At 43.4% G+C, this 25,225-nt stretch overlaps 7 protein-coding genes, 1 long non-coding RNA gene and 1 pseudogene across 12 annotated transcripts; 4 read left to right on the forward strand and 5 right to left on the reverse strand.

The window, feature by feature from the left end:
- Positions 1-142: 142 nt before the first annotated feature.
- LOC108155378 (mitochondrial-processing peptidase subunit beta) lies at positions 143-2,205 on the forward strand. The gene is made up of 6 exons (XM_017286151.2): positions 143-237; positions 496-702; positions 760-1,088; positions 1,153-1,523; positions 1,588-1,679; positions 1,747-2,205. Exons 1-6 carry the CDS (start codon positions 169-171, stop codon positions 2,089-2,091), a joined length of 1,413 nt encoding a protein of 470 aa, XP_017141640.1. The 5' UTR covers positions 143-168; the 3' UTR covers positions 2,092-2,205.
- A 15-nt stretch (positions 2,206-2,220) lies between these two features.
- Positions 2,221-3,841, reverse strand: LOC108155377 (2-(3-amino-3-carboxypropyl)histidine synthase subunit 2). Its single transcript, XM_017286149.2, has 2 exons — positions 3,582-3,841; positions 2,221-3,520 (listed from the first exon to the last, which is right to left on the reverse strand). The coding sequence occupies exons 1-2, from the start codon at positions 3,756-3,758 to the stop codon at positions 2,252-2,254; spliced, it is 1,446 nt and encodes a 481-aa protein (XP_017141638.1). The 5' UTR covers positions 3,759-3,841; the 3' UTR covers positions 2,221-2,251.
- A 555-nt stretch (positions 3,842-4,396) lies between these two features.
- LOC108156391 (protein no-on-transient A-like) lies at positions 4,397-14,093 on the forward strand. Of its 4 annotated transcripts, none has more exons than XR_001775101.2 (8): positions 4,397-4,800; positions 5,994-7,332; positions 8,524-8,838; positions 8,899-8,960; positions 12,827-13,025; positions 13,107-13,207; positions 13,276-13,501; positions 13,590-14,093. XR_001775101.2 is itself a non-coding variant. In XM_017287809.2 (5 exons), the coding sequence occupies exons 1-5, from the start codon at positions 4,477-4,479 to the stop codon at positions 9,944-9,946; spliced, it is 2,148 nt and encodes a 715-aa protein (XP_017143298.1). In that variant the 5' UTR covers positions 4,399-4,476; the 3' UTR covers positions 9,947-10,283. The 4 variants fall into 4 exon arrangements, 1 of the variants encoding a protein (XP_017143298.1); XR_004471841.1 differs by having other exon boundaries at positions 13,276-13,404; XR_004471840.1 differs by having other exon boundaries at positions 13,276-13,388.
- LOC117187045 lies at positions 7,334-8,524 on the reverse strand. Its single transcript, XR_004471842.1, has 2 exons — positions 7,813-8,524; positions 7,334-7,743 (listed from the first exon to the last, which is right to left on the reverse strand). It is a non-coding gene; the product is annotated as an uncharacterized LOC117187045 (long non-coding RNA).
- Positions 12,969-14,386, forward strand: LOC108153978 (annotated as a pseudogene).
- Positions 14,387-15,328: 942 nt separating this feature from the next.
- LOC108157548 (CD209 antigen-like) lies at positions 15,329-17,354 on the reverse strand. The gene is made up of 2 exons (XM_017289653.2): positions 17,184-17,354; positions 15,329-17,121 (listed from the first exon to the last, which is right to left on the reverse strand). The coding sequence occupies exons 1-2, from the start codon at positions 17,247-17,249 to the stop codon at positions 15,652-15,654; spliced, it is 1,536 nt and encodes a 511-aa protein (XP_017145142.2). The 5' UTR covers positions 17,250-17,354; the 3' UTR covers positions 15,329-15,651.
- A 94-nt stretch (positions 17,355-17,448) lies between these two features.
- LOC108154389 lies at positions 17,449-19,413 on the reverse strand. Its single transcript, XM_017284652.2, has 2 exons — positions 19,003-19,413; positions 17,449-18,933 (listed from the first exon to the last, which is right to left on the reverse strand). The coding sequence occupies exon 2, from the start codon at positions 18,469-18,471 to the stop codon at positions 17,449-17,451; it is 1,023 nt and encodes a 340-aa protein (XP_017140141.2). The 5' UTR covers positions 18,472-18,933; positions 19,003-19,413.
- A 2,923-nt stretch (positions 19,414-22,336) lies between these two features.
- On the forward strand, positions 22,337-23,679 carry LOC108156972 (dynein light chain Tctex-type). Of its 2 annotated transcripts, none has more exons than XM_017288762.2 (2): positions 22,337-22,633; positions 22,822-23,679. In XM_017288762.2, exon 2 carries the CDS (start codon positions 22,939-22,941, stop codon positions 23,272-23,274), a length of 336 nt encoding a protein of 111 aa, XP_017144251.1. In that variant the 5' UTR covers positions 22,337-22,633; positions 22,822-22,938; the 3' UTR covers positions 23,275-23,679. The 2 variants fall into 2 exon arrangements, with proteins under 2 accessions (XP_017144251.1, XP_017144252.1); XM_017288763.2 differs by lacking the exon at positions 22,337-22,633 and adding an exon at positions 22,725-22,743.
- Positions 23,614-25,046, reverse strand: LOC108156971. Its single transcript, XM_017288761.2, has 3 exons — positions 24,909-25,046; positions 24,242-24,857; positions 23,614-24,179 (listed from the first exon to the last, which is right to left on the reverse strand). The coding sequence occupies exons 1-3, from the start codon at positions 24,970-24,972 to the stop codon at positions 23,702-23,704; spliced, it is 1,158 nt and encodes a 385-aa protein (XP_017144250.2). The 5' UTR covers positions 24,973-25,046; the 3' UTR covers positions 23,614-23,701.
- Between the last annotated feature and the right edge of the window lie 179 nt (positions 25,047-25,225).

Genomic DNA, 25,225 nt, shown 5'->3' on the forward strand with positions numbered 1-25,225 from the left:
ACCGCGCATTGGTTTCATCCAGCCCTGACAGCTGTTCGAGCGCAGCCAACTTATCCCACCCTGTGAATGAGTGTGAAGTCGTGTGTGTGTGCGTGAATTTTCATCAGCGCCGAAGGCAAACGTTTAAGTAATTTTAAGTTAATAAGAATTAAACGATAGAAGCAAACGATGGCGTTGCGTGTTCTTGGAGTAACGCAGAATATGCGCTCATTCTTGCGAGGCGTAGACCTCATCAAGGTAAGTCCCACCCGTTCGATTACGCTGACCAGGATACAAATTACGTAATTTGAACGGCCACAAACTGCACTTGATTCCGAGCAGTGCGCGCTCTCTTCCTCCCGGTCGGGACTGCCGATGTCCAGGCAGTCAGCAGCGCACCAGTTTAATGGGCGGAAAATTCGCAACATTTCTGTGGAAAATGTTGTTGAATGGATTTTGAGGTTATGGTTATGATTTACTTAACTAATCTTTTGCGTCGCTTATCCGATCCCACAGCGCTCTAAGTCGACTGCCACCCTGCAGAAGACTCTGCTGAACATACCCGCCACCCAGGTGACCAAGCTGGACAATGGTCTGCGCGTCGCTAGCGAGGATTCTGGCGCTGCCACCGCCACCGTCGGTCTCTGGATCGATGCTGGCTCCCGTTCTGAGAACGAGAGGAACAACGGCGTGGCCCACTTCCTGGAGCACATGGCCTTCAAGGTGAGTGGTCGATAATTCCGCATTCCGCATAGTTTATAAAACATTACGTCTTTTTAGGGCACCGCCAAGCGCTCCCAGACCGACTTGGAGCTGGAGGTTGAGAACCTGGGCGCCCATCTAAATGCCTACACGTCTCGCGAGCAGACCGTCTTCTACGCCAAGTGCTTGTCCAAGGACGTACCGAAGGCCGTTGAAATTCTGGCCGACATTATCCAAAACTCCAAGCTGGAAGAGGAGAAGATTGCCCGCGAGCGTTCGGTCATCCTGCGCGAGATGCAAGAGATTGAGAGCAACCTCCAGGAGGTGGTGTTCGATCACTTGCATGCCACCGCCTACCAGGGCACCCCGTTGGGACAGACCATCCTTGGCCCCACCAAGAACATTCAGTGCGTATTACAAAAATATGACAGACTCCTGGGCATCCCCGGCTCATTGCTTGTTTTTGCGCAGGTCCATTGGCAAATCCGACTTGACCGACTACATCCAGACCCACTACGAGGCATCTCGCATTGTCCTGGCCGCCGCCGGCGGTGTGAAGCATGAGGATTTGGTCCAACTGGCCGGCTCGAGCCTGGGCCGTCTGGAGGCTAGCACGCTGCCACCAGAGATCACTCCCTGCCGTTTCACCGGCTCTGAGGTCCGTGTGCGCGACGATTCCCTTCCCCTAGCCCATGTGGCTGTCGCCGTTGAGGGTTGCGGCTGGACCGATCAGGACAACATCCCATTGATGGTGGCCAACACCTTGGTGGGTGCCTGGGATCGCTCTCAGGGCGGTGGAGCCAACAATGCCTCCAACCTGGCCCGTGCCAGCGCCGAGGACAGTGAGTATATAAATCAGTAGTAATCTCACATACGAGTTCACCCAGTCTGACGCTCCACCCACAGACCTGTGCCACAGCTTCCAGTCGTTCAACACCTGCTACAAGGACACCGGTCTTTGGGGCATTTACTTCGTGTGCGATCCTCTGCAGTGTGAGGTAAGCCATAGATATTCATCTCTCGCTAAAAACCACTCGGATATAACAATGAGATTCGCATTGGCAGGACATGATCTTCAACATTCAGACGGAGTGGATGCGTCTCTGCACCATGGTCACCGAGGCCGAGGTGGAGCGCGCCAAGAACTTGCTGAAGACCAACATGCTGCTGCAGCTGGACGGAACCACCCCCATCTGCGAGGACATTGGCCGCCAGATTCTGTGCTACAACCGCCGCATCCCATTGCACGAGCTGGAGCAGCGCATCAACGATGTCAGTGTGTTGAATGTGCGCAATGTGGCCATGAAGTATATCTACGACAGATGCCCTGCCGTCGCCGCTGTGGGACCCGTCGAGAACCTGCCCGACTACAACAGAATTCGCTCCTCCATGTACTGGTTGAGGGTCTAAGTGATCGCGCTAGGCGTTCCCGTCCCGCTCCCCTGTGGTTGGACATGTACGAGTAGTTTAATCCAAGAAAATGTCATGCAAAAAGATCAGTAAACCGAAAAATACCTACAATTACATGCACACGATCTGTTTCTGGCTAATGATCCATTTGGAGTGGTCTTTATTGATGCGAGTACTTAATCGGAATGCCACTGAGGCCTGGCTGCAGCTCGGCTGGCTCCGTTTGCCCCAGGGCCGGGTCCAGTCCCTGCCAGGTGCGGTCCTCGAACGTCAGCCCCGTATTGGTGGTCATCAGAGCCATTTTGGCTTGGGTGGCCACAGCCAACGAGGCAGGGTCGCCCGCCGTCTCGAGCGACTCATTGGTCGCACCCCTCATGCGCCCGCTGACCAAGCTGACGTCGTGCTCGGGCACCGCCTGCTCATCGAAGGCAAGGAAGCGGCGTCCCTCGGGAAGCAGCTCTTTGAAATCGGTCACATACGCCTCGGGATACTTCATGTGCCAGGCGGGGTTCAGCGCCATCTCGGCCTCAAAGACCGAGACAATGGGCTTGTAGTATTCCTTGGAGTTGTACATGTTATTGAAGGGGCAACCGATCAGCACGAAGCAATCAATCTCCAGGAAGTTGGCCAGCTTTGCCGGATTGATGCGACCCACGGAGATGAGCTGTGTCTTGATGCCCCGAGCCTTGGCCATGGCCTGTAGGCGGGCGACCACATCCAGGTATCCATCGGCTGTCAAAGTGGCCACGATCAGGCCCAAGGTCTGCGCATCCTTGCACTTCTCGATGTAGAAGTAGCGCCTGCGTATGTACTGGGCTGTCAGGGGATTCTTCGAGCTGAGCGTGCCGGAGGCTCCATCGAAGATGTGCCATTGGAGGGCCGGCGCGGTCAAGGAGAGATTGGCAAAGCGCTGGTTATCGGAACCCACAAAGATGCAGATGCGCTCGCTGGCTGCCTTTGGGTGCTGCTTGGAGGCATCCGCATCCTCTTCGGCCAGAGGATACACTTCCAAAACCAGCTCTTTCGGCTGCAGTGCCTCATTGAGCTGTTTGTAGAGACTACTTGACCCGCCCAGCAGCTCGCGCAAATGGTGATAGCCAAGGTCCAGGTAAACACACACCTCACGCTCCCTGCACTCGGTCTGTAGGGCGGAGGCCAGCTTTTCCATCATCACTGGCGCATCCAGGAACAGCCATGGGTACATGTAGAGCACGGGCAAGCGACTAGCCTTGCTCTGGCAGGCGTTGCCAAAGTGGATTACACTGTCTGCCTCCACGTGGGCGGCTGCAATTTCGTCCACACAACAGCTGCCATATGTGGTGTCTGCCATAATGAACACCTTGATGTCCTCTGGAGCCAGCGATTCCTTCAGGCTAACGCTGATGGCATTGCTGTGCGGCAAATAGTCATCCGGGAATTGCAGGCAGATCTGCAATGGATACAATTGCACTTAGATACTGGTTTTTCTGGTGTGAACATTATGTACATACCCTCTTGAAGCTATTCTGTCGTATCCATCCGCTGCTCACTTTTCTGTGCGTTTCATTCCAGATTTGTTCGAATGTGACTTGTTCCTCGGCCTGCACTTCTGTCTCGCGCTCCAAGGCGGCTGTGTCCGAGCTGGAAAATGCAGATGCAGATGCAGTATCTGTTGGCGATGTTGTCATGGTGGAATATTTTTTTTGCTTAAAAACTCATAAAATAAACAAAGATTTCCTTTTTACGGCCTTCGAAAACTATCGATAAGAGGTCGGCAGTATCGATGCAGATTATATTTTGCAATGGGATAGGATCTTAATTGCATTAGACATAAATATAATAATAATAAATATAAAAAGAAGTTGCTATATCTGAATAAGTCCACCGATGTCCACTGAATTGTCAAGAAACAACAGAAAAATAGACCAGATTTGCTCAGAATTCATAAAAATAGTATCGCTTAAAAAATATATATATATCGATATACCGATCTATCAATATATTAACATCCCTGACGCTGGGTTGTGTTGTTCGCTACTTGTTTTTTGTTTGACTTATTTCGCTAAAACCTCTTTTTGCGCAAAATGCAATAAAAGCAAGTATTAAGAATACACCAGTTAAATAGAAAATTGATTCATCAATCGTATAAAATTATGATGGCATGGCTATATGTTCTATATAGCTAGTAATATTTGAAGGAATATCAAAAACGAGGAATATGTAAAGTAGAACTTGAATTCGTCAGTATATTTACAATATATTTTGAAAATGAGGCGGTATGTTTCGGTATATTTCAGAAGGTCGGACGGTATATTTTATCGATAATTCAGCGGTACACTTTCCCTGACTGTGTTGTTGTGCAATTTTTTGAGATTTATTTTTTCTCGTGGTTAAAAGTATTTTAAGATGGAAACGATCAATTTAGATGGTCCCAATAGCGTTAAGCCTTTGCCCCAAAGACAGCAGAGAGGCAACCAACCGGCCAATAAAGGCAATATTGGCAAGCACGCGGCTCCTAAACAAAATGTTGGCCCCGATGGCAGTCCAGCCGAAAAGAAGGCACGATTCGGTGGCTTGAACAACCAAAATGGCCGCCCCGCCGGTGGCGTCGCTGCCGGTGGCCAGAATCAGAAAAAGAATTTCGGAAATAAGGATGGATTCGGCGGCAATCGCAATCGCCGTGGAGGAAACCAAAATAGACAAAATGTTCAGGGTCCGAATAACGCAAACGTAAGTGAAAAACTGACGGCAAGATCCCCCTCCCTTCTTTCACGTTATCCTCTCTTGTATGTACACCAAACATGCATAAATGGGTCTCTGAAAGAAAAGAACAATTATTCCGGTTCGTTCTGGTTTTTTTTTTTAGATGTTTTTCCATATACGCACATTTTGGGAATTAATTACGAAAAATGCAGTACAATTTTCATAAATTGTTTTATGCTTAACTGTTCAAAGATACGGGGCTGTATTCATAAATGAATGATATTTTTTTTTGATAATCAAAAGTTCATTACTCGTATTCGAATACAGGTTGTTTTGAGCACTCTTTGATTAATTACTTTTGTATATATGTATGTATATACATTCATTCATAGCGATGTATTTACAAGCATGCAATTTTTTTTTTCTTTGTGAAAGGCATAGGCCGTCCTTCTTAAATGTGTAAGACTGTGGTATATCCACAATTTACAGAACGCTTTTGGTGGTTCATATTCTACTATTGTGGGTGATGCTGAGATTCGTTTTACATCGAAGCGATAATCTGTTTTTTTTTTTGTGTGGCATACAGATCCCGGCTAAGAGTGGCTTTCGATCTCTGCATTCTCTGTAGTCAAAGGGGTGACTTTTCGTAGGCTTAAGCGCTGGCTACACGTGACCAGTGTCATGTATACTATTTATTTGTATTTATTTATATTTCAACGAGTCATTGTGAGAGAGCAATTAAGAGGCGATGCTGCTTACTAACATTCATTCTTTATATCGGGAATCTATTGCTCGAATGTTGTGTTCATTGCCAACTATATGGATAAAGCTAATTTCTGCAAAGGGATGTGTTATCCCTCTCTGAAAGGGTATTATTTTGGAGGGGGTCAAACGCCATTTCGTTGGATGGGTGGTCTCTTAATCTAGGGCTAAGGGCTTTTGCCTTGAGTGGGAGGTATTCAAGCGTAATTATATGTATTTTATTCTACCCTATACACATGCATATGCGCATCCATGTATGGGCTCCATCTCTGCAGTGTCCTTTAGTCCCCCAGAATGTGGAAGCAACGACCCTTCTGCTTGGAGGCTTATTGCTTCGTTTCTTTGGGAGGGGATTAGACGCACTGCAGATTGGGGGCCCAGGCATATCCGTGCATATTTTCCAAATCCATTTCATCATTCTTCTTATACTGATTTAAATATATATAATACAAATATAGCAAAAGTCTACTACTAATGAAGCAGCGAAGCCGGAAGCCGGAAATGTCGCTGAGAATGTTAATGAATCTGTGGCTGCAATTCAGCAGCCAGCCCCCAATGCAAACCAAGGTCCAGGGCAGGTTCAAGGACAAGGGCAAGGTGGTTTCCGCGGTGGTCCTCGCGGTGGCGGCCTCGGCGTCGGTGGCAATAACCAAGCAGGTGGCGGCAACCATCCAGGAGGTGGTAACAATCATCCAGGAGTTGGTAACAATCAACCAGGAGGAGGTAACAATCATCCAGGAGTTGGTGGCAATCATCCAGGAGGAGGTTACAATCATCCAGGAGTCGGTGGCAATCATCCAGGAGTTGGTGGCAATCACCAGGGAGGCGGAGGTGTACGCGCCCAGCAACAGCAGCGTGATCGCGGCAATCGCGGTGGCGGCGGTCAACGGTCGGGCGGTGGTCAAGGGGGGCCCAACATGAGCATGATGGGCGGTATAGGTGGCGGTCCACGCGGTGGTGGTGGCGGCGGGGATGATTTCTTTATTGCCCAACGTCTGCGGGCCATTGCTGGACCCACACTGGAGCTGCCACCCGTGGAGGTGCCCGAGGAGACCAAATTCTCTGGCCGCAATCGTCTGTATGTGGGCAATCTCACCGGCGACATCACCGACAATGAGCTGCGCGAAATGTTCAAGCCCTATGGGGAGATTGGCGAAATCTTCTCCAACATTGAGAAGAACTTCACATTCCTTAAGGTCGATTACCATGTGAATGCTGAGAAAGCCAAGCGCGCCTTGGACGGTACCATGCGCAAGGGTCGCCAGCTACGCGTCCGTTTCGCACCCAATGCAACCATCTTGCGCGTCAGGAACCTCACACCGTTCGTGTCCAACGAGTTGTTGTACAAATCGTTCGAGATATTCGGCCCCATCGAACGGGCCAGCATAACAGTCGACGATCGCGGCAAGCATACGGGCGAGGGTATCGTTGAGTTCGCCAAGAAGTCCTCGGCCAACGCCTGTCTGCGTTTCTGCAATGAGAAGTGCTTCTTTTTGACGGCCTCACTGCGCCCCTGCCTGGTGGAGCCCATGGAGGTGAATGACGACAATGATGGGCTGCCCGAAAAGGCCCTCAACAAGAAGCTACAGGACTTCAATCAGGAGCGCAGCGTCGGCCCGCGCTTCGCAGATCTCAATTCGTTTGAGCACGAGTACGGCTCCCGCTGGAAGCAGCTGCACGATCTGTACAAGAGCAAGCAGGATACCCTAAAGCGTGAGCTCAAAATGGAAGAGGAAAAGCTGGATGCTCAGATGCAGAACGCTCGATATGAGCAAGAGACTGAGCTCCTGCGTCAAGGTCAGTATTATCACGTTGCGGGGGGATTAACACAAACAAAAACTTCGGGTTTCACGTTCCTATTGTCCCGTTCTCCTCGATTCTATATAACTATTGTGTTGTTTGCCCTGTGCTTGTCGTGGAGACGGGTTCTGCGGCAAATCATAAAATCTTTTTGTCGTCTAATCTTCGTATTTCTCTCTCACTTGTGATTTCTTTTCGGATTAGAACAAGTCTTTGGTCTAAATATGGGGCCTATGGGGACGTATTATACATTGAACATTCCTCTGTGCTGATTGACATAGAATATAGAATTTTCTAGCATTATTTAACATCACTATTACCATTGCCAAAACATTCTATATTTGCAGAATGATGTGGGTTCCATTGCTCCACTCTTATCGACATTGCGTATTGGTTTTTTGAAGACATCTGATTTGTAGGGAAAGCAAATACATTTTAAAAATTAGCCAAATTTATGGAATGTGAAGTTTCGAATACCTTCCAGTTTTCTACCATTTTTTTGTATATCAGTCTGATCTAGCAGTGCCTGTATGGCCATAGGGGTACTCAAAAATCATATATCTAATTATAGGATTTTGTTTAAAGTATTTTTTATGGATTATTTGTACATGTATATTTATTTCCTTATTTTTTACTGGCATTGCTGGCAACGGCATTACAAGAATATACCCCACTAGACCCCCTTCCTATGCTTATGCCATGTGAAAACATTAACTCAAAACTAGTTAATTACAGCCTATTACATTCGACGTTTACGTGTGACCTGCAAAAAACAGTTGATTTTGCATCGAGAATGGTCTCTATTTTGCGTCATCCCTGAATAAATACAGCCATTCTCTATATGGGAACATTGGTGTAGGGTATATCGACGTCGTTCAATGAATCCCAGCGGTTTTTAGGATAATATAATGCTTCAGGTTGATAGCATGGCTGCTGCAAAGATGCATTTATCTAACATCCAAGCAAATGTTTCTTATACTGTGGGGGCTGGGGCATCCATATATCGATTGGTTCCATTGGACATTTATGGCTGGTGGAAAAGATTGTGTTGTCGTCCTTTGAGGTTTCATTCTGACAAAAAAATCTAAAGCTTTCTTCTCCTTCGTTAGGAGCCAATGATCGTGGCAGATCATGGCCATTATATTTATAAACATTTTCCCTAATAGTGTGCGTGTATATTTCCCTTAGAGCTGAGAAAGCGCGAAGTGGACAATGAGCGCAAGAAGATAGAATGGGAAATGCGCGAGAAGCAGGCCGAGGAAATGCGCAAGCGCGACGAGGACACTTTGCGTCGCCATCAGACCGAGATGCAGACACGCATGGCGCGTCAGGAGGAGGATATGCGCCGACGCCAGCAGGAGAACACATTGTTCATACAGGCACAGCAACTGAATTCGCTGCTCGACCAGCAGGAGGGCTTCGTCGGCAATGGCGGTAGCGGCAACAACGCCAGCTTCGACAACTTTGGAGGCAACAGCAATTCTCCCTTTGAAGTTTTTAGAGGTAAGACATAAACCAAAAGGGCACTAAATGAAAGGTTAAATGAATGTTTTTTCTAATCAGGAAACAATAACAACTCAACCATGACTGGAAATAGCTCTGGCCCGGGCGGACCCAACAAACAGGTATGTACAGGGCTCTCAACCACAGAGGTTTCTCAACCGGGCCAAAAACCCCCTGGCAAAGAGTTATTTCTTGCCCCACGGTTTTCTCTAAACATCCAAGGGGAAGGATCAAATTCGGGGCATCTGTTGTACTCCATTCTTGAGCTGAATATTTCTATATTTTGGGGACACTCACTGTGTAAACTCTTGAGAAACCTGAAGTTTGGGCGTATACTGGACAGCGAAATTGCAAGTTATATTTTCGTATTAATTTTATTTGAAAAAATGTGCCATGCCTGCCATATCAATGGAAGCCAAGCAGCTCCTGACTATTTGCTCTGGGACTTTCGTGGGGGTGTGTGAATCCATATATGATCTTAGCACACATTTTGTATCTAAGGGTGTATATTATATTCGTGTAGATCTATTTTAACAAGCCGGGCGTATATGTGCAGCTCCTCATGACCAGCGCAAGTAAAATTGAGAGAGTTGTGCGGTCTGCTTTCTCTCTGCATTAAACTATAACTCAATCTATGAGCATGCGATTCCAATTCCAAATACACCTGTTTATTTTATAGGGTACATACAAAATAAGCTTACATATTCGTAGATATGAACATATGTATATATGAGCAACGTGTATCGTAGTGTTGCGGCACTTGTGCCGTTTTTGGTTTTATTTCGACAGAATTTTCATTTCTATTTCGTATGTTTTTTTTTATTTTATGGGGAAGTATAATCTTGATCTACAATTCAAATTGAATAATTGATCGTTGATCGTCTCGGTGGATTTGGTTCTGGTCTCTCAGGCCTTGATAGCATTATTCAAATGGGATTTTGGGCTTATATCTGGCTAAAGTTACACTCAATTGAACAATTATATTTCCTTGTTCGAATAGGACTCGTTCGCTTTTGAATTTGGAGTTAACAATATGAACCAAGGCGGCAATCAGCGTGGAAATAATGTCGGAGGAAATAATGTCCCATGGGGACGTCGTCGTTTTTAAGACAAAAACACTACTGGATTAATCATATATATACAAAATGCGTATGATATAGTTAAACACTTGACTTGTTCGCTCCTTTCGCGAGTGAAACAAATAAAACATGAACTCTGTATCTCTTTAATGAACTTAAATTTATAAATATGCTATGATTTAAATATTGTCACGATTCCCAAACAAAAACGAATACATTATCGATAACCAAGAAAGGGAAGAAATGCATGCAACAAGAGAAACAGTATTCCCATCAAATCTTAACCATTATGTACATATAATTAATCATACGATAATTTTAGAGATATAAAGTGAATATATTCTGCAGTATGTCTAGCTTTCTTTTTTGCGTGTCACTCGATTAAAATATAAAAAAGATATACATATAACAATTCGACTATTGAATTTCAAGATGTCTACTAACTAAATATGAGAATTTCCATGCAAAAATGTACACACATGGAATGTGAATGGTGAGTATGTGCGTTCAGGGGAATGCTGTGCTGCTTCATTAATATTCTGTTTACAAATGGAATCATACAGACTGGTTTTTCTACTACTACTAAAACCTCAAAAGAGTTTAGGTATTCTATGAAACTTGGGAGCAACTTTGTAGACCCACGGGGTAGCAGATTACCTATCCTACCTGTCTCTTATTTGGGTCCACCAAAACCAACAACACGATGGGGAACGTTGTGAGTCGCTGCTACGGCCGCGACTCTGCATTTATACCCGTGCCAGAGGGCGCACACTGCAAGAGAAGGCGTGTGTGTGCGTGAGAGAGGGAGAGGGAGAGTTAGAGTGAGTAAGTGCGTGGAAGGCATTGCCTAGCCACTGCAAATTTGTTTAATCCGGCTATAATAAAAGTCAGATCCTATACAGATTTGGCCATCTGCTAGATATGGTCATTCTCTTAGCGAACTTTCTTCGATACTCTCTTCATTTGAATAAATATAAGAACAACTTGCACTAGACGACGCTGACGACATACTGATTTGATCCATTGTCGATTGTTCAGGTAGAGAGGCTTCTGCTGCCGTCAGCAGTATTAGACTCAAAAAGATCAAAGAAGCTATCCCAATCGAAATCGTTCGTCTTCAGTAGTTGGATAAGACGTCGTCCGTTGTCTTGATGGTCCGGCCTCTCCGTCGTCGTCGTCGTTATCGGGATTGGGATCAATATCATTCGTTGTATTATTTTGAACTAATTCTTGGTGTACACGTCCACCCAAATGATCGTTAATAATCTGTTTATATTCCTGTGTTTGTCTATATTCAGCAAGATTTTTTACTCTTTTTTCATGCAAAGCCCTTCTAAATTTTAAAGCTGTCGTGAATTGCTTTCTGTCTTGCTGTGTATAATTTATAGATGGTGGAAATGATTCTATAAAAGATTCTCGTCACTTGTGATTGTATACTGACGGAAAACTAAAGCGTTTTTCATCTTAGTTAGAAGGCAATGATCGTGGTATTTTCCCTAATACTGTGTGTTTATTTTCTTTAGAAGCAAGTTGATAGAATGGGAAATGCGCGAGAAGCGGGCCGAAGATATGCTCAAGCGTGAACGCGATGAAGACACGCATGGCGCGTCAAGAAGGAGTATAAACGTTGTATCGCTGCTCGATCAGCAGGAGGGCTTCGTCGGCAATGGCTGTGGCAGTGGTTTTTAGAGGTAAGACATAAACCAAAGGGAAATAATTGAGTGGACTTAAATGTTTAAATGTTCTGTTAAGGCAGCCATTGGCACCGGTGGGACCGCCGTTCTGGTTGTTTGAGCCACCGATTCGTATATGCATAGTCTAGTTTAATACCATAGCAGCTGAATTTCATAAGCGAATTTTTATGGCTCAGTTTTGAACACGTTAGGTTAGGTTAGGTTAGGTTAACCCGGACGGTCCTCAGCGGGGCCACGCATAGGCCAATATGGCCCTTAGTTATCCGGATGGGGAGGTGTATGAACCGTCGCGGGAGTGTTAATGTGGTTTTAAAAGTCCCCGAGAATCGAGGTGTTTTTAGCATAGGCCAGCAGTTCCTGTGGCGTCCTTTTGGAGGCATCCTCCAGTGATGCCAACACTGGGGCGCCCAGGTATCTCCTCCTTGCCCTTGAGAGAGCCGGACAGTTGCAGATGAGATGTTCCAGGGTTTCGATAGCCCCAGGTTCCTCACATTTCCTACAACTGTCTCTGTTGGTGATGCCTAGCTTTGCTGCATGTGCAGCAGCCAGACAGTGACCTGTTAGTATCCCCACTAGCAATCTACAGTCCTTTCGTGGTAGGTGCAGTAGGTAGTGGCTAAGTTTCTCGTTGCGCTCCTTGCACATTATCTTCGAGGTTCTGCAGGTGGTGGTACTCCTCCACCTGCTATCAGTCTGTGCTCTAGCCTGCTTTTCTAGATCGCCTTGCAGCGTTCTGAGGGAGACAGGCACGTTCTCGGTTCTCCTATTCTCCAGCCCGACGCCTTCCTTAGCTAGTACGTCCGTCGCTTCGTTTCCTTCGATGCCCTGGTGGCTGGGAACCCAATAGATCCGCACTGTCTTTGTCGTGCTTAGGATGTCTAATGCCTCCCTGCTTGCCAAGACACTTCTGGAACTGACCGCGGACGACTGCATGGATCTTATCGCCGCTTGGCTGTCGACGAATAGGTTGACCGCATCGTGTGCTCGTTCTGTTAGGAGAGCGACCTCCGCTGCCTTCCCGATGGCACGGGAGCTTGTGCGGATTGATTAAGCCAAACAAAAGACTCTCTGCCTCACGATTGTCTCGATTGCTGTTGCCAGACACACGAGTGCGGTCGCATGTAAGGTCAGGACCGGAAAGTGAAGTCCTGTACCATTTACCAGCATTAGAGGTTAATTATGTTTAAGTATCTTTTTGGTTTGGTTTCTTTGCAGATTTACCAAGTCCAAGCACACAACTCCAGAGTTTGAATATTTGGAATGATTCCAGACAAGCCAGAAGGCCAGCAGAAGCAGCAGCAATCAAGAGATTTCTGATTTACTTCTCCTCGAACCTATCCAAGGGCAAGCAACAACTATGGGAAGTGTATTCGGCTTGGATGCTGCTGGTTAAACCACACGATACCTACGATTGGTAGGTAAAACTTGCTAGCAACAATGAATAATATCGGTACTCGATCTACTTATATGATTTATTCTCCTCCATTCTTTCTAGGTTTAAATGTGGAGACTGTAGAATACAAGAATATGAGATTTACAGTGTGGGATGTGGGCGGTTGAGAGCCATTGCATAGGCATTACTTTGCGAATGCACAGGTAAGTGCTTTGATTTGCTTCAATTCTCTGCCGATTCACTAATTGGCATCTTTTTTGGTTCAATACAGGCTCTTATCTTCGTCGTGGAAAGCAACGACAGAGAGCGTGTCGATGAGGCGAGAGAGGACTTAATGCGCATCCGAAAGAGCTCCGAGTTCTACTTGTATTCGCCAACAAAAAGGTGCGACGAAGCGAAGGTATACGGTATACGCTGATAAGGCAATTCCAAACATATGCCGATGGGTGTCGGGCATAGACCTATGATTGTGATTATTACTATGATTATTCAAAGAGGTGACTGATATGCCAACTATCGTCGAGAATATTGTTTCCATTATCAAAAACCGTGATATAATCCTATCTTTTGTTTGGATCGTTCTAGGATCTGCCAAATGCAATGAATGCTGCTGAAATTACGGTTTACAACTGGTACACCCAATCAACGTGTGCAACTAGCGGCGATGGCCTCTACGAAGGAAAACCCACATCAAAGTCGGAAACACCAACAGACATACAAACAGACAAAGGAAAACGGTGAAAATCTTCAGCAACAACAATAGCAGATCTTTGCACAGTTAAAGAGGCTTATCCTTCCTTTTCGTTTAGAAAACAAGAAATTTAAACTGTGTAATGAATTTAAAATGAAACGATTATAAGCAGGGACCGTAAATAATCATTATTTTTTTTTTTTTTATAAAAAAATCTCTTATTTTTAATGGACCTACAAAAACACTATTTACACCAAAATCTTTATTTTTGTACAATCTCTGCATTGCCGCCATGATTTGCAAACTTTTGATTTTTTACGATTTTCTTCACAGATAATCATTATTTTTGTGTAATTTGATAAAACTTAGGATTAATCATTATTCTTGATCAAAAAAAATAAAACTCAAAAATAATGATTATCAATGATTTTTATTTTTTTCTCTTAAAATAAAACTTAACAGGAATTTACGGCTTCTGTGTTAGAATGTTCGCCAATATTATTGCATATCCTTGTCAAAGGACCACAAAGCTACACCCTGCGCTAAAATTTTCTTTTTGAAAATACATTAAAATTTTTTTGTTATTTTTGGTTTTGTTGTCGGAAATACGTTTAATTAATAAGTATTATTTAATTTTACAAAAAGTAATTTTGACAATGACAATGGCCGTGTCCATTTTAAGGCAGAGGATTCTGTTTTTGGATGTTTTGACCATTTCGCATTTAATTTGGCTGTACTTTTCCTCGACTAAGCTCATAATATTTCTGGAAGTTACAGTGGGCATATCCAAGCCGCTAAATATGTGAGCTGTTAACGCCTTAAAGCCTTTTGAGTCTAGTACAGCAAACGGAAGTTTTGCGGCAGTCACCAGGTCAATACAGGCATTCTTGACATCATCTTGCCCCATTACCCCCGAAAACTTCTTTTTCTTTTCGGGCACTTCGGTTTTTTTGTTTTCGGCCAAGGTTTCATATTCGCCTTTGTGCACTTTTTCTAAGTGCCGCTTTAGATTGCACACAAAATTTCCACTCAAAGTCAATTTGCAAATTTTACACTCAGAAACATTACTTTCCGCGTGGAATGTAAAAAAATTACGCGGAATACAATTACGTTTGAGACCCATCTTGAAACGCGACTAAGAATAATCACCAAAAACTAAGTATCAATGCATTAACACTCGCGGCTTAAGATAAGCAATTATAAAAATAGATAAATAAATTGCATGAGCGTAGTCAAGCGCAAGTAAGTCTTCGTAAGTCTTCTTCCCCCTCAGGTACGACTATGAGCAACTAGCTTTCCTTATCTTTTATTTGTTATTGATACATAAAAGCAGTAGTAACGTAGTTTTAATAAATACAAATATATATATTTACATAAATAACTAAAATAAATGCTGAGATTTATTTTGAGCGAAATATAATATATAATATTTATTATAATATATAAATTTATAATTTTTTTAAATTTATTTTCAAAACAAAAATTTTAGCGCAGTGTGTAGCTTTGTGGTCCTTTGACAAGGATATGCAATAATATTGGCGAACATTCTAACACAGAAGCCGTAAATTCCTGTTAAGTTTTATTTTAAGCGAAAAAAATAAAAATCATTGATAATCATTATTTTTGAGTTTTATTTTTTTTGATCAAGAATAATGATTAATCCTAAGTTTTATCAAATTACTCAAAAATAATGAATATCTGTGAAGAAAATCGTAAAAAATTTAAATATGATCATTACCAAGTAATTTTTATTATATAACTTATAATGATTACGGTCCCTGATTATAAGAGAACCCAAACCAACTACAAAAAACACACTGCGTGAATGCTCTACACTTTTAAGTTCTCCAAAAAGTTTATTAAAATCGTTCTTGTGCTAATCAAGTTTAAAAATGTTCAAACTTGGAGCGCTTTATGAGCTTCATTAAAAACAAAATTATTTACTGTAGAATACAACTATTTTTGACAAATGTAAAAATGTTTTTCCGAACAATCCAAATCGTTCATTCCTTTTCTGGTCAGTTCTACACAATCTTCATCGCCCTTCCAGTTATCTGGGTATCCCCTCCATTTCAAGAAAGTGGCCTTCTTCCCAGTAGCACTCAACATATACTCCCCTTCTTTTTCAATATCATTAACATCCAACCAGAATTGAAGAAAGACAGGTAGAGCCTTTGTCACTAAGTCGTACTCCTGCTGGTTCTGCGGGCTAGCCAAGTGGCTGCCCAGCTCTTGGCATCTATCCCGAGCATCTGTCCAGTTTAGTCTCTCGTTCATCACAAAATAATACAATTTTGAGCCAAGTATCTCAAACGAAACGAACCGGTACTCCCAGAGTGTTTTTAATTTATACTCTGACTCTTTAACAGCTGCCTCGTGGGTAGACATTGTTTTCTGTTGATTCGTCAATTGATCCTGAAGCTGCGACAGTCTGGTCTGTGAGTCCGACAGTGTCCTTTCGTCATTTTCAAGTTTCCTTTCATGGCCTGCAAACTTGTTTTCGAGCCCGTTCAGTACCTCTGCCAGCTTACTTCCATCCGACTCGATCTTTTGTTGCCTGTCTGTTAAGTCTTTCTCTAGGTTGGCAATACTTTCGTTGACCCTTGCGGCTTCAGCGATATGCTTCGATTTTTGGCCAGACAATTGTTCCTTTATGCCGCTAAGACCATCAGCCACTTGACTAATATTTAAAGATATATTGTCCCGTTGCTCCGACAGCACTTTCTCAATGTTGGAGAGTCTCTTCGTTACTAAGATTTCATCCAAAGAGACCCTTTCTTCTTGTCCTGTGATCTGTTTCTCTAGTACCTCTGCTCTATCCCGCAACTTGTCTAAATAGGACGTGCCATTGCCAACCCTCGCCTGCTCGACTGCGATCTGGTTTTCCATTCGTCCTAGTATCTCCAGCATCTGCTGTGCCCCCGCAACCAGCTGTCTTTGTTTGTCTTCCAATTTTTCAAGTTTCTCTGTGGCTGTGCTTTCGGCCAAAGCAGCCCTCTCCTGCTGCTCTGTGATCCGTTTCTCCAGTCCACCCAGTCTTTCGCTCAGCCTGCCCATATCAGAATCGTTTCTTTCCTGCTGATCTGACAAGTTTTGTTTCACTCTTTCGATCATTTCCAACAGCCCGTTTTCGGCAGATGTGTCCATCCTTTGGCGTTCAACTAATTTATGTTCTACACTGTCTAGTCTTGCCGCTTGCGCCGATGAGGTATCCTTATTTTGTTTTAGTTTGCTTTCGGTTTCCTCTAGTTTTTGTCTGCTCTCCAGTTTGTCTTGATGGTTTACTAGTCCAAGTTCAGTCCAATTCTTGTGCATCATCCAATTGTTTTCAATGTTATTCAGTTGCAGTTGCATCATAAGCTGCTGATCCAAGACTGATTTTATGGATTTGTAGCAGAAGTCTGTGCAGCCAGTATATGATTGCACCTGTGATTATGGTTATTGAATATTTTCGCTGTCTACTATATCTCTCAAGCTGAAATACTCACAAAACTTTTTGCCAGAGTTTGCTGCGAGAGTAACCCAAGGACAAAAAATGCAGCAATGTAGCTCATTTTGATCAGTTGTAGCTCAACAATTCAAATACAAGACTGAAGAGCATTGAGACTTGGAAGTTGCTTAAGTAGTAAATCTCGAGAGACTTGTTCTCAAGAAAGATAAATAAGCATTGAGAGAAAATAAAAGTCATGGTTTATCATACTTAAACCATGATAACCATATTTAAATATGTACCTTCCAAGAATCTTGGATTCCTTATAATCTTGGTGTTGCATTTTTCTGGGTAGTGTATGTAACATTAATATCTTCACATGCGTCTTCTACATGCATGTACATATGTAAGTGGTATACCCTTTTTATTTGTAAGCGTTTTGGCAACATTTGGATTTTAAGCTCTTTGTTTATTAATATGGGACCTAAACGACCCTCTATTATTTTAACAAAAAGATTAGCATACGAAATAACGGGTTTAGCTCTAAATCCGAAACGGATTTTGATCCTTCCGCGCTGTTTTCTCTGTTCGTTCACCCAGTTCCGAACACTAGTCAAAAAGGGAACGTATAACTCTGGGCAAAATTGCGAATTGAGAACTTTTACTCGAGGAAGCGCATACGGGAGGTGCAGAAGTTGGTCCTCTGTCATGGGGCTGGATATATGGAAGTAGATAAGGTTCTTCAGCTTCAATAAGTCTGCGAAGGGCAAGGTATCGCAGAATATATCCAATTCCTTGACTGTAGATATATTGCAAAGATGCTGAACCTGTGCCTCCTTCAAAACGTGACCTTTCAGGATAAGACTTTCCAAAGGAGAACCCAGTTTGTTGATCAATCCCTCGATAAACGATTCGCGTAACGAACCACCATGCCACACCTGTAAATGCCGAAGCTTGGGTAGCTGGCAGACCAGCTCATAGGGCACCGTGGAGTCAAGGAGCTCTACGCCAAAGGCCAGACGTTCCAGCTGCTGACAGTTCGTCACCAGAATTTCAAAATTGTTCTTACTGATTTTTGGAATAAGCTGTCCAAAGTTAAGGTATCGCAATTTCTTCATTGTTTGGCAGCAATCCGCCAAGCTCTTGGCATCGAATCCAGGATAGGCACCTACCTCCAGAGATTCTAATTGATCAAGAACATCCAATCCTCTTTCACTATATGAGAAAGCCTCGAACTTCAGTTTCCTTAGACACGTGAATTGCTTGAGATTGTGAACAAAAGGCATACACCACCTAGTCACACTTCTAAAGTACAGATGAGCGCCCCTAGTGCGTCGAAAAGTCATTTTCAAATGTCGAAGATTCGTGCAGAATTGCCATCAGAATCGGGATTCAATTTGGTCTCATAGCTAACCACATGGTTGCCAACGATCTGCAATAATTGTTTCAGTTTTTCGTTGGTAATATTATTCGTGAGAGATTCATCAATATGTCTGTAACGATGGCTTGCGTATCTTTTGAACTTTTCTTCAAAACAGACGTTCGAGGAAGTGAGCCTTAGGTGGTCTCTTACGTTGAGATAATCCATTATCACTCTCCAGCAATCGTCGTTTAAGTCGAGAACAGTTGTACGAGACGTTCTCACTTTGACTTCCTCTGTATTGCGTGCATCATCGGTTCCAAAGGCTTTCTCTCCATCAACTTTTCTCTTTCTGTTTTGCCTGAGAACAGATTTTGCCGCGTGTTCACTCATTTCTCTTCTTGCGTTCTGTTCTGTTTGTTTTGAAAAGCCTCTACTTTATCAGAAACTGCGGAAAATATGAAAATATGCAGCTTTACTTATAATGTGTCTATGTGGATGGAAGTCAAAGGCATACCTCGTTTTCTGTGTTGATCACTGAATATCTTCTGGGACTGGCCCATCAGTACGTCTGGCTGGAAAGCCAAATGGCTTTCTTCAAATTCATATATTTATATGGGCATTACCAACATTAAATCAATGCTTTTCAACTAAACCGTCGATGAATTGAATGCAGTTACTCAAACCAGTTTCGGCAGGCCTATTATTGTGCCGTAATCTGTTATTTTCGTAGTTAAGGCTGTTTCTTTCCCACAGATTGCCCTTTCCAGGATTTCTCTTTAAATTAAATAGAATTGACTTTTTACTGAATTCAAAGGCGATCTCAGCTGTTGGCACCACCGATTGTTTGTGGGCGAAAACATCGATAGTGACAGAGGGGTACTCTTAAAGGATGTGTACTCTAGAACTGCGTCTTGGCGTCTTTTTATACCCGATACTCAAAATGAGTATTGGGGTATATTAGATTTGTGGTAAAAGTGGATGTGTGTAACGTCCAGAAGGAATCGTTTCCGACCCCATAAAGTATATATATTCTTGATCAGCATCAATAGCCGAGTCGATTGAGCCATGTCTGTCTGTCCGTCTGTCCGTCCGTCCGTCTGTCCGTCTGTCCGTCCCCTTCAGCGCCTAGTGCTCAAAGACTATAAGAGCTAGAGCAACGATGTTTTGTATCCAGACTTCTGTGATATGTCACTGCTACAAAAATATTTCAAAACTTCGCTTTGCCCACTTCCGCCCCCCCAAAGGACGAAAATCTGTGGCATCCACATTTTTAAAGATACGATAAAACCAAAAACGCAGAATTGTAGAGGATGACTATATGTTTTAGAATGTAAGATCTCAACCAGATCGTATAATTATTATAGCCAGAATCAAGAAAACAATTTCATTCTTTCTCGCTCTGTCTCTCTCTAACACACAGGTTTCATGGTCGGTTTTGTCAATTGCAAAATATGAGTTCAAGGATCTCAGAACCTATAAGAGCCAGAGCAACCAAATTTGGTATCCACACTCCTGTGATATCGGACCTTGACCGTTTCGTGTCCAAATTTCGCCACACCCCCTTCCGCCCCCGCAAAGGACGAAAATCTGGGGCATCCACAAATCTCAGAGACTATTAAGGCTAGAGTAACCAAATTTGGTATCCGCACTCCTGTTAGATCTTACTATAAAACGTGTATCTCAAAGTTTCGCCCACCCCCTTCCGCTCACACAAAGGACGAAAATCTGTTGCATCCACAATATTGCACATTCGAGAAAACTAAAAACGCAGAATCATAGATAATGACCATATCTATCAGATTGCTGAATCTGGATCAGATCAGATTATTTTTATAGCCGAAAGGAACAAATCAATTTGCAGTGGCTACGCAGCGCCCGACGTCACGCTCAGACTGATTTTCTGTCTCTCTCGCACGCACTCTTTGTCGTGTCGTTTAATATTAGCGGCGTCTGCCGGAGAGAGCCATACTGACTTAGTATCGGGTATAACTGTAGAGTTGCGGTGTCCGCAGCAACTCACAACGTTCCACCTCGTTTATACATAGAAAAGCATAAGAGTCTATTTGTGGCAATAAGTTGGGTCCTTTTCGAATGCAGGTGCGTCTTTTGAAATATTCGAATATTTTTGCACCCTTCTGCCTATCAGATTCAAAAAAGTTCGATTTGGCGCGCACCACTCGGTATATTTTTCAAATGAGACCGTATATTTCGGTGCTGTACTGTAAAAACTGGTTTTCGCCGCGCTCCCATGAGGTGTTTTTTAGTGCTAAATGGTATTTTTGTCAATTATTAATTTAATTTTCAATGTTATATAGAAATCCAATAAATGCAAGTATTTCGAATTGGCCAATCATGTATAGAATTGATTCATCAATCGTATAAAATTGAGTGGGCATGGCTAAATGTTCTATTTAGCTGGTAATAGTTGACGGAACAAAGAAAACGAGGAATTGGTCGTTTTTTGAATCGAATTTTAATTCGCCGCAGTTCGCTTTAGCAACAATGAGTCCCATTCCATACACAAATTTGGCTAATTTACCAGCAACATTGCAACTGTTTTTTTGTTGAACTATTTTGCTTAAACCTTGTTTAGTCAAAATACAATAAAAGCAAGGACTAAAAACTGGCCAGTTAAGTAGAAAATTGATTCATTAATCGTATAAAATTATGTGGGCATAGAGAAAGGCCCGGTTGACAACATTTAAATCCTTGTCGCTCACATTCAAAAAAGTTCGATTTGGCGCGCTCCACTCGGTATATTTTTCAAATGAGACCGTATATTTCGGTGCTGTTCTGAGGGTCATACTGTAGAAATACTGGTTTTCGCCGCGCTACCATGGTATTTTTGTAAATTTCATCAATCTATTAATTTAATTTTAAATTTTATATAGAAATCCAATAAATGCAAGTATTTCGAATAGGCCAATCATGTATAGAATTGATTCATCAATCGTACAAAATGGAGTGGGCATGGCTAAATGTTCCATATAGATAGTATTATTCAACGGAACAAAGAATATGAGGAATTTGAATTCGCCGCAGCTTGCCCCAGTTCGCTTTAGCAACAATGAGTCTCATTCCATACACAAATGTTGCTAATTCCATACACAAATGTTGCTAATTCCATGCACACATACCCTGGGGGAAATGGATGTTATAGAATTTTGAATACGTTTGTCTTCCAAGGCTCAGTAGGTATCAGGATCGAGAGAAATATACACAAGATACTAATAATGTACTTGAATATGTCTAAAGAATATCAATTTGAGAAAAGGTCTTTATAAATCACGTTTCATCTTCATAAAAAATTAACAAAATAGGGTATACAAAAGGTCTACACGCAACATCGTGACTGTTTTTTTGTTGGACTTTTTCGTTTAAACCTTTTTTTACAATAAATACAATAAAAGCAAGGATTAAAAACTATCCAATCGTGTAGAAAATTTATTCATCAATGGGATAAAATTATGTGGGCATTACTGAAAGATTTAGTTTTCCAGCATTATTCAATGGAATATCAAAATTGAGCAATATGAACGATTTTCCTTTTCCTTTTGTTTTGATTGACCTATTTCGCTACTTGTTTTTTGTTTGACTTATTTCGCTAAAACCTCTTTTTACACAAAATGCAATAAAAGCAAGTATCAAGAATACACCAGTTAAATAGAAAATTGATTCATCAATCGTATAAAAATGTCTGGGCATGGCTAAATGTTCTATATAGCTAGTAATATTCAACGGAAGATCAAAAACGAGGAAAATGTATAGTAGAACTTGAATTCGTCAGTATTTTATCGGTATGTTTTGGTATATTTCCGAGGGTCGGACCGTATACGCGGTCACACTGCCGCTATAGTTTTTGCTTCCATTTTTTGCGTTGAATTTATCGTAAAAATAGTAATTTATCGTAAATTTATTAATCTAAGGTGATCCAGTTTTGAATCGGCAATACAATTGCGTTATTACAGCCGTGTATATAGTCTAAAAGTGCGCCGCTTTGCAAACAAAAGTCCACTCATTACGACGCAACGACGAAGCAGTGAAAGAGGCGGCAAAAAGCGGAAGAAGAAGCAGGAGGACCTTGCCATTTTTGATTTCGATTTGATTGTTCGCCCCGCGCCCCGCCAGCCAACAACCAAAGAAAGGTAAAAATTGAGTTTAAAGCAGCCAAATAAGCAGTTAAAGCAGTTCAAAATAATTAACTAATTCCACCTGCACACACTGTCCAGTGATCCTAGAGTTTCCAGAGCAGATTGTAAAAAGTTCCTGCTGCTGTGACATTCAGACCCAACAAAACAAATAATATTTTATTTCATTTTATTTTCCACTCAAGGCGTCGACTACGAGACAAAAGCGCGCGTACAACGAATAAAACAAACAAGCTAAATAAACAACATACAAGCTAAAAAAGACATTAGACTGATTTCGCAACTTGCACACTGAAGCAAAAATGGATGACTCACGCGAAGAAAGCCAGTTCATAGTGGATGATGTGAGCAAGACGATTAAGGAGGCCATCGAGACCACCATCGGAGGTAACGCGTACCAGCACGACAAGGTGAACAACTGGACCGGCCAGGTGGTGGAGAACTGCCTGACGGTGCTCACCAAGGAGCAGAAGCCCTATAAGTACATCGTCACGGCCATGATCATGCAGAAGAATGGAGCCGGACTGCACACGGCCAGCTCCTGCTACTGGAACAACGACACAGACGGCAGCTGCACAGTCCGCTGGGAGAACAAGACCATGTACTGCATCGTGTCCGTCTTCGGCCTGGCCGTTTAGACGCGATTTGCGGATGCGGATGCCAACCAAGAAGCAACATAGAATTCACACAACTAACTACTAAGGGGGAGGGATTAACAAGATTGCCGCCGTAAATAAATTTTCCAGCACAGCACTCGGACACGGACAGTGAGACAACACGTACACACGGCCAGCCTACGGACCAGGACCAGGCCCCTACAATGAATAATTAAAAGGAGTTACATACAACACTCAAACACGCAGGATAATAACCAATTCCAGCATAATGCTTTTTTTTCGTTTGGAGCACGCCATCATGTTGGAGGTGTATGCGCCTAATGTTACTCAAGATATTCTTCAATTAAAGCCTAAATAATGTAATGTAAAAATAAACTTTATTGTGACGACCTTGACAGGCCGGCCACCTAGAAGTTGTTTAATCGATGTCAAACAGGGTGTTCTACTTTTACTTCTTGCGTTGGAAGCGGCGGGAATTCACCAGAGCCGGCACGGTGCTGGGCAGGCGCAGACTGAGCACATCCGAGCGGGACTTGGGTCGGGCATTGACGATGTGGGCGTACGATTTGATGCGCTCCTTGGTGGTGCGTAGAGTGCGGGAGAGCACATTCACATCGACCTCGTGCTTGTCGCTGATGAGCAGGGCCAGCACAATGAAGTGGGTGAGCGCCTTCTCCGTGCTGTAATTGGTACGGGTGCAGCTCTTGGCCACATTAGGGTCCGAAAAGCGGTGACGTATGTCGTTCTCGATCTTCTCCGTGATGCGGGACAGCTCCGCGCCCTTCATTTGCCGCGAGCGCAGTGCTATCAGCGACTGCAGGGCGTCCATGTAAATAATAAGCTTAATGTGCAGAAAGTCCTGCTTCGAGGCTATCTCCCTATCCTGGATGCGCTTGAGGCAAGTGCGAAGATACTCCGACTCAATTCTGCGGCGGGGAGAAGGCTGGTTACTCTGAGGTACAAATCTCCATTCGAATAATCTACTTACGGCAGCGCCTCCAGCGGTGTAGCGTACACCACCTTGGCCTCCTCATCTAGCCTCTCCAGCAAGCTTGCCGGCACCACGTCCTCCACGTCAAACACCTCACTAATCTTAGTGGCTGTTTTGTCAAACTTGGGCACTATGGTGGCCAAGTACTCCTCGTTACCGGCGCTCACGTCGGCCAGTGTCTTGTCCTCTTCGTCGTCGTTCTGTGGGGAGGCCTGCACTGTTTCGTCCAATTCTTGACGCACCACTTCCACATTGACCATCATCTTTTCGCGATTGTCCATGAGGCGCGAGGCCTTGCGACCGCCGTACTCCTTCAGGAGTTTCTTAGCAGCATGCTCCTTGGTAAGCATTGGCAAGACCTTCTGCTTCTCTTTCTGTTCCAGCTGCTGGTAAACGTTGTTGGACAGCAGCGCCTGCTGAACGGGAAGGATTTGCACCTTGTTTGTGCTCTTTTCGCGCAAGCAGATGTACGTGTCAAACTGCTCGTTATCCCGCATCTCCCCCGTGTAAAGTTGGTCGCCGGCAATGACCGCAGCGCGCTTCCGCTTATCCTTTCTACTCTCTACGATAGAGAAGTCGGCGGTGCCGCCCAAAGAGCCATTCTGAAATTTAACTGCCAAAACGTTGTTACTTCACACAGAGATACGGAGAATTTATGACTTACGCATTACGGGTTGTTCATCGTGATGATGGCGACAAACAGTCTCAATAATGGTCTTATCATCCATTTTACTTTAATTTTAAGAATCAGTAAATAAATAAACCGCCGCACGTGTGAATTAGGGATGGACCTATCGATAAAATATATATAGGGGCCTAGTGACGGCCAAAAGTTGAGTTATGGTTGGGTTTCAGTTGCGTTTGTTCGATTTTCCGAATATTTCAACCCTGTTCTGCATATCGTGTGAACTATCACCACTAGTAACAACAAGAAATGTCAGATCAAAATTCAAATTTTGGCGCGTAAAAGAAGGCTAAGGG

This window comes from Drosophila miranda, chromosome 2 (genome assembly GCF_003369915.1).
Source record: "Drosophila miranda strain MSH22 chromosome 2, D.miranda_PacBio2.1, whole genome shotgun sequence".
Classification (NCBI taxonomy): Eukaryota; Metazoa; Arthropoda; class Insecta; order Diptera; family Drosophilidae; genus Drosophila; species Drosophila miranda.

Excerpts from the sequence above, each read along its gene's own strand:
- LOC108156391 (XM_017287809.2), top strand. The coding sequence starts at position 4,477 with ATGGAAACGATCAATTTAGATGGTCCCAATAGCGTTAAGCCTTTGCCC. Across the intron at positions 7,333-8,523 it reads GACTGAGCTCCTGCGTCAAG|AGCTGAGAAAGCGCGAAGTG; the intron begins GTCAGTATTATC and ends TATTTCCCTTAG. Across the intron at positions 8,839-8,898 it reads TCCCTTTGAAGTTTTTAGAG|GAAACAATAACAACTCAACC; the intron begins GTAAGACATAAA and ends TTTTCTAATCAG.
- LOC108155378 (XM_017286151.2), top strand. The coding sequence starts at position 169 with ATGGCGTTGCGTGTTCTTGGAGTAACGCAGAATATGCGCTCATTCTTG. Across the intron at positions 1,524-1,587 it reads CCGTGCCAGCGCCGAGGACA|ACCTGTGCCACAGCTTCCAG; the intron begins GTGAGTATATAA and ends CTCCACCCACAG. Across the intron at positions 1,680-1,746 it reads GCGATCCTCTGCAGTGTGAG|GACATGATCTTCAACATTCA; the intron begins GTAAGCCATAGA and ends TCGCATTGGCAG.
- LOC108156971 (XM_017288761.2), bottom strand. The coding sequence starts at position 24,972 with ATGGATGATAAGACCATTATTGAGACTGTTTGTCGCCATCATCACGAT. Across the intron at positions 24,858-24,908 it reads CGATGAACAACCCGTAATGC|TTAAATTTCAGAATGGCTCT; the intron begins GTAAGTCATAAA and ends ACGTTTTGGCAG. Across the intron at positions 24,180-24,241 it reads ACACCGCTGGAGGCGCTGCC|AATTGAGTCGGAGTATCTTC; the intron begins GTAAGTAGATTA and ends TCCCCGCCGCAG.
- LOC108157548 (XM_017289653.2), bottom strand. The coding sequence starts at position 17,249 with ATGAGCTACATTGCTGCATTTTTTGTCCTTGGGTTACTCTCGCAGCAA. Across the intron at positions 17,122-17,183 it reads AAACTCTGGCAAAAAGTTTT|GTGCAATCATATACTGGCTG; the intron begins GTGAGTATTTCA and ends CCATAATCACAG.
- LOC108156972 (XM_017288762.2), top strand. The coding sequence starts at position 22,939 with ATGGATGACTCACGCGAAGAAAGCCAGTTCATAGTGGATGATGTGAGC.
- LOC108155377 (XM_017286149.2), bottom strand. The coding sequence starts at position 3,758 with ATGACAACATCGCCAACAGATACTGCATCTGCATCTGCATTTTCCAGC. Across the intron at positions 3,521-3,581 it reads GACAGAATAGCTTCAAGAGG|ATCTGCCTGCAATTCCCGGA; the intron begins GTATGTACATAA and ends TATCCATTGCAG.
- LOC108154389 (XM_017284652.2), bottom strand. The coding sequence starts at position 18,471 with ATGACTTTTCGACGCACTAGGGGCGCTCATCTGTACTTTAGAAGTGTG.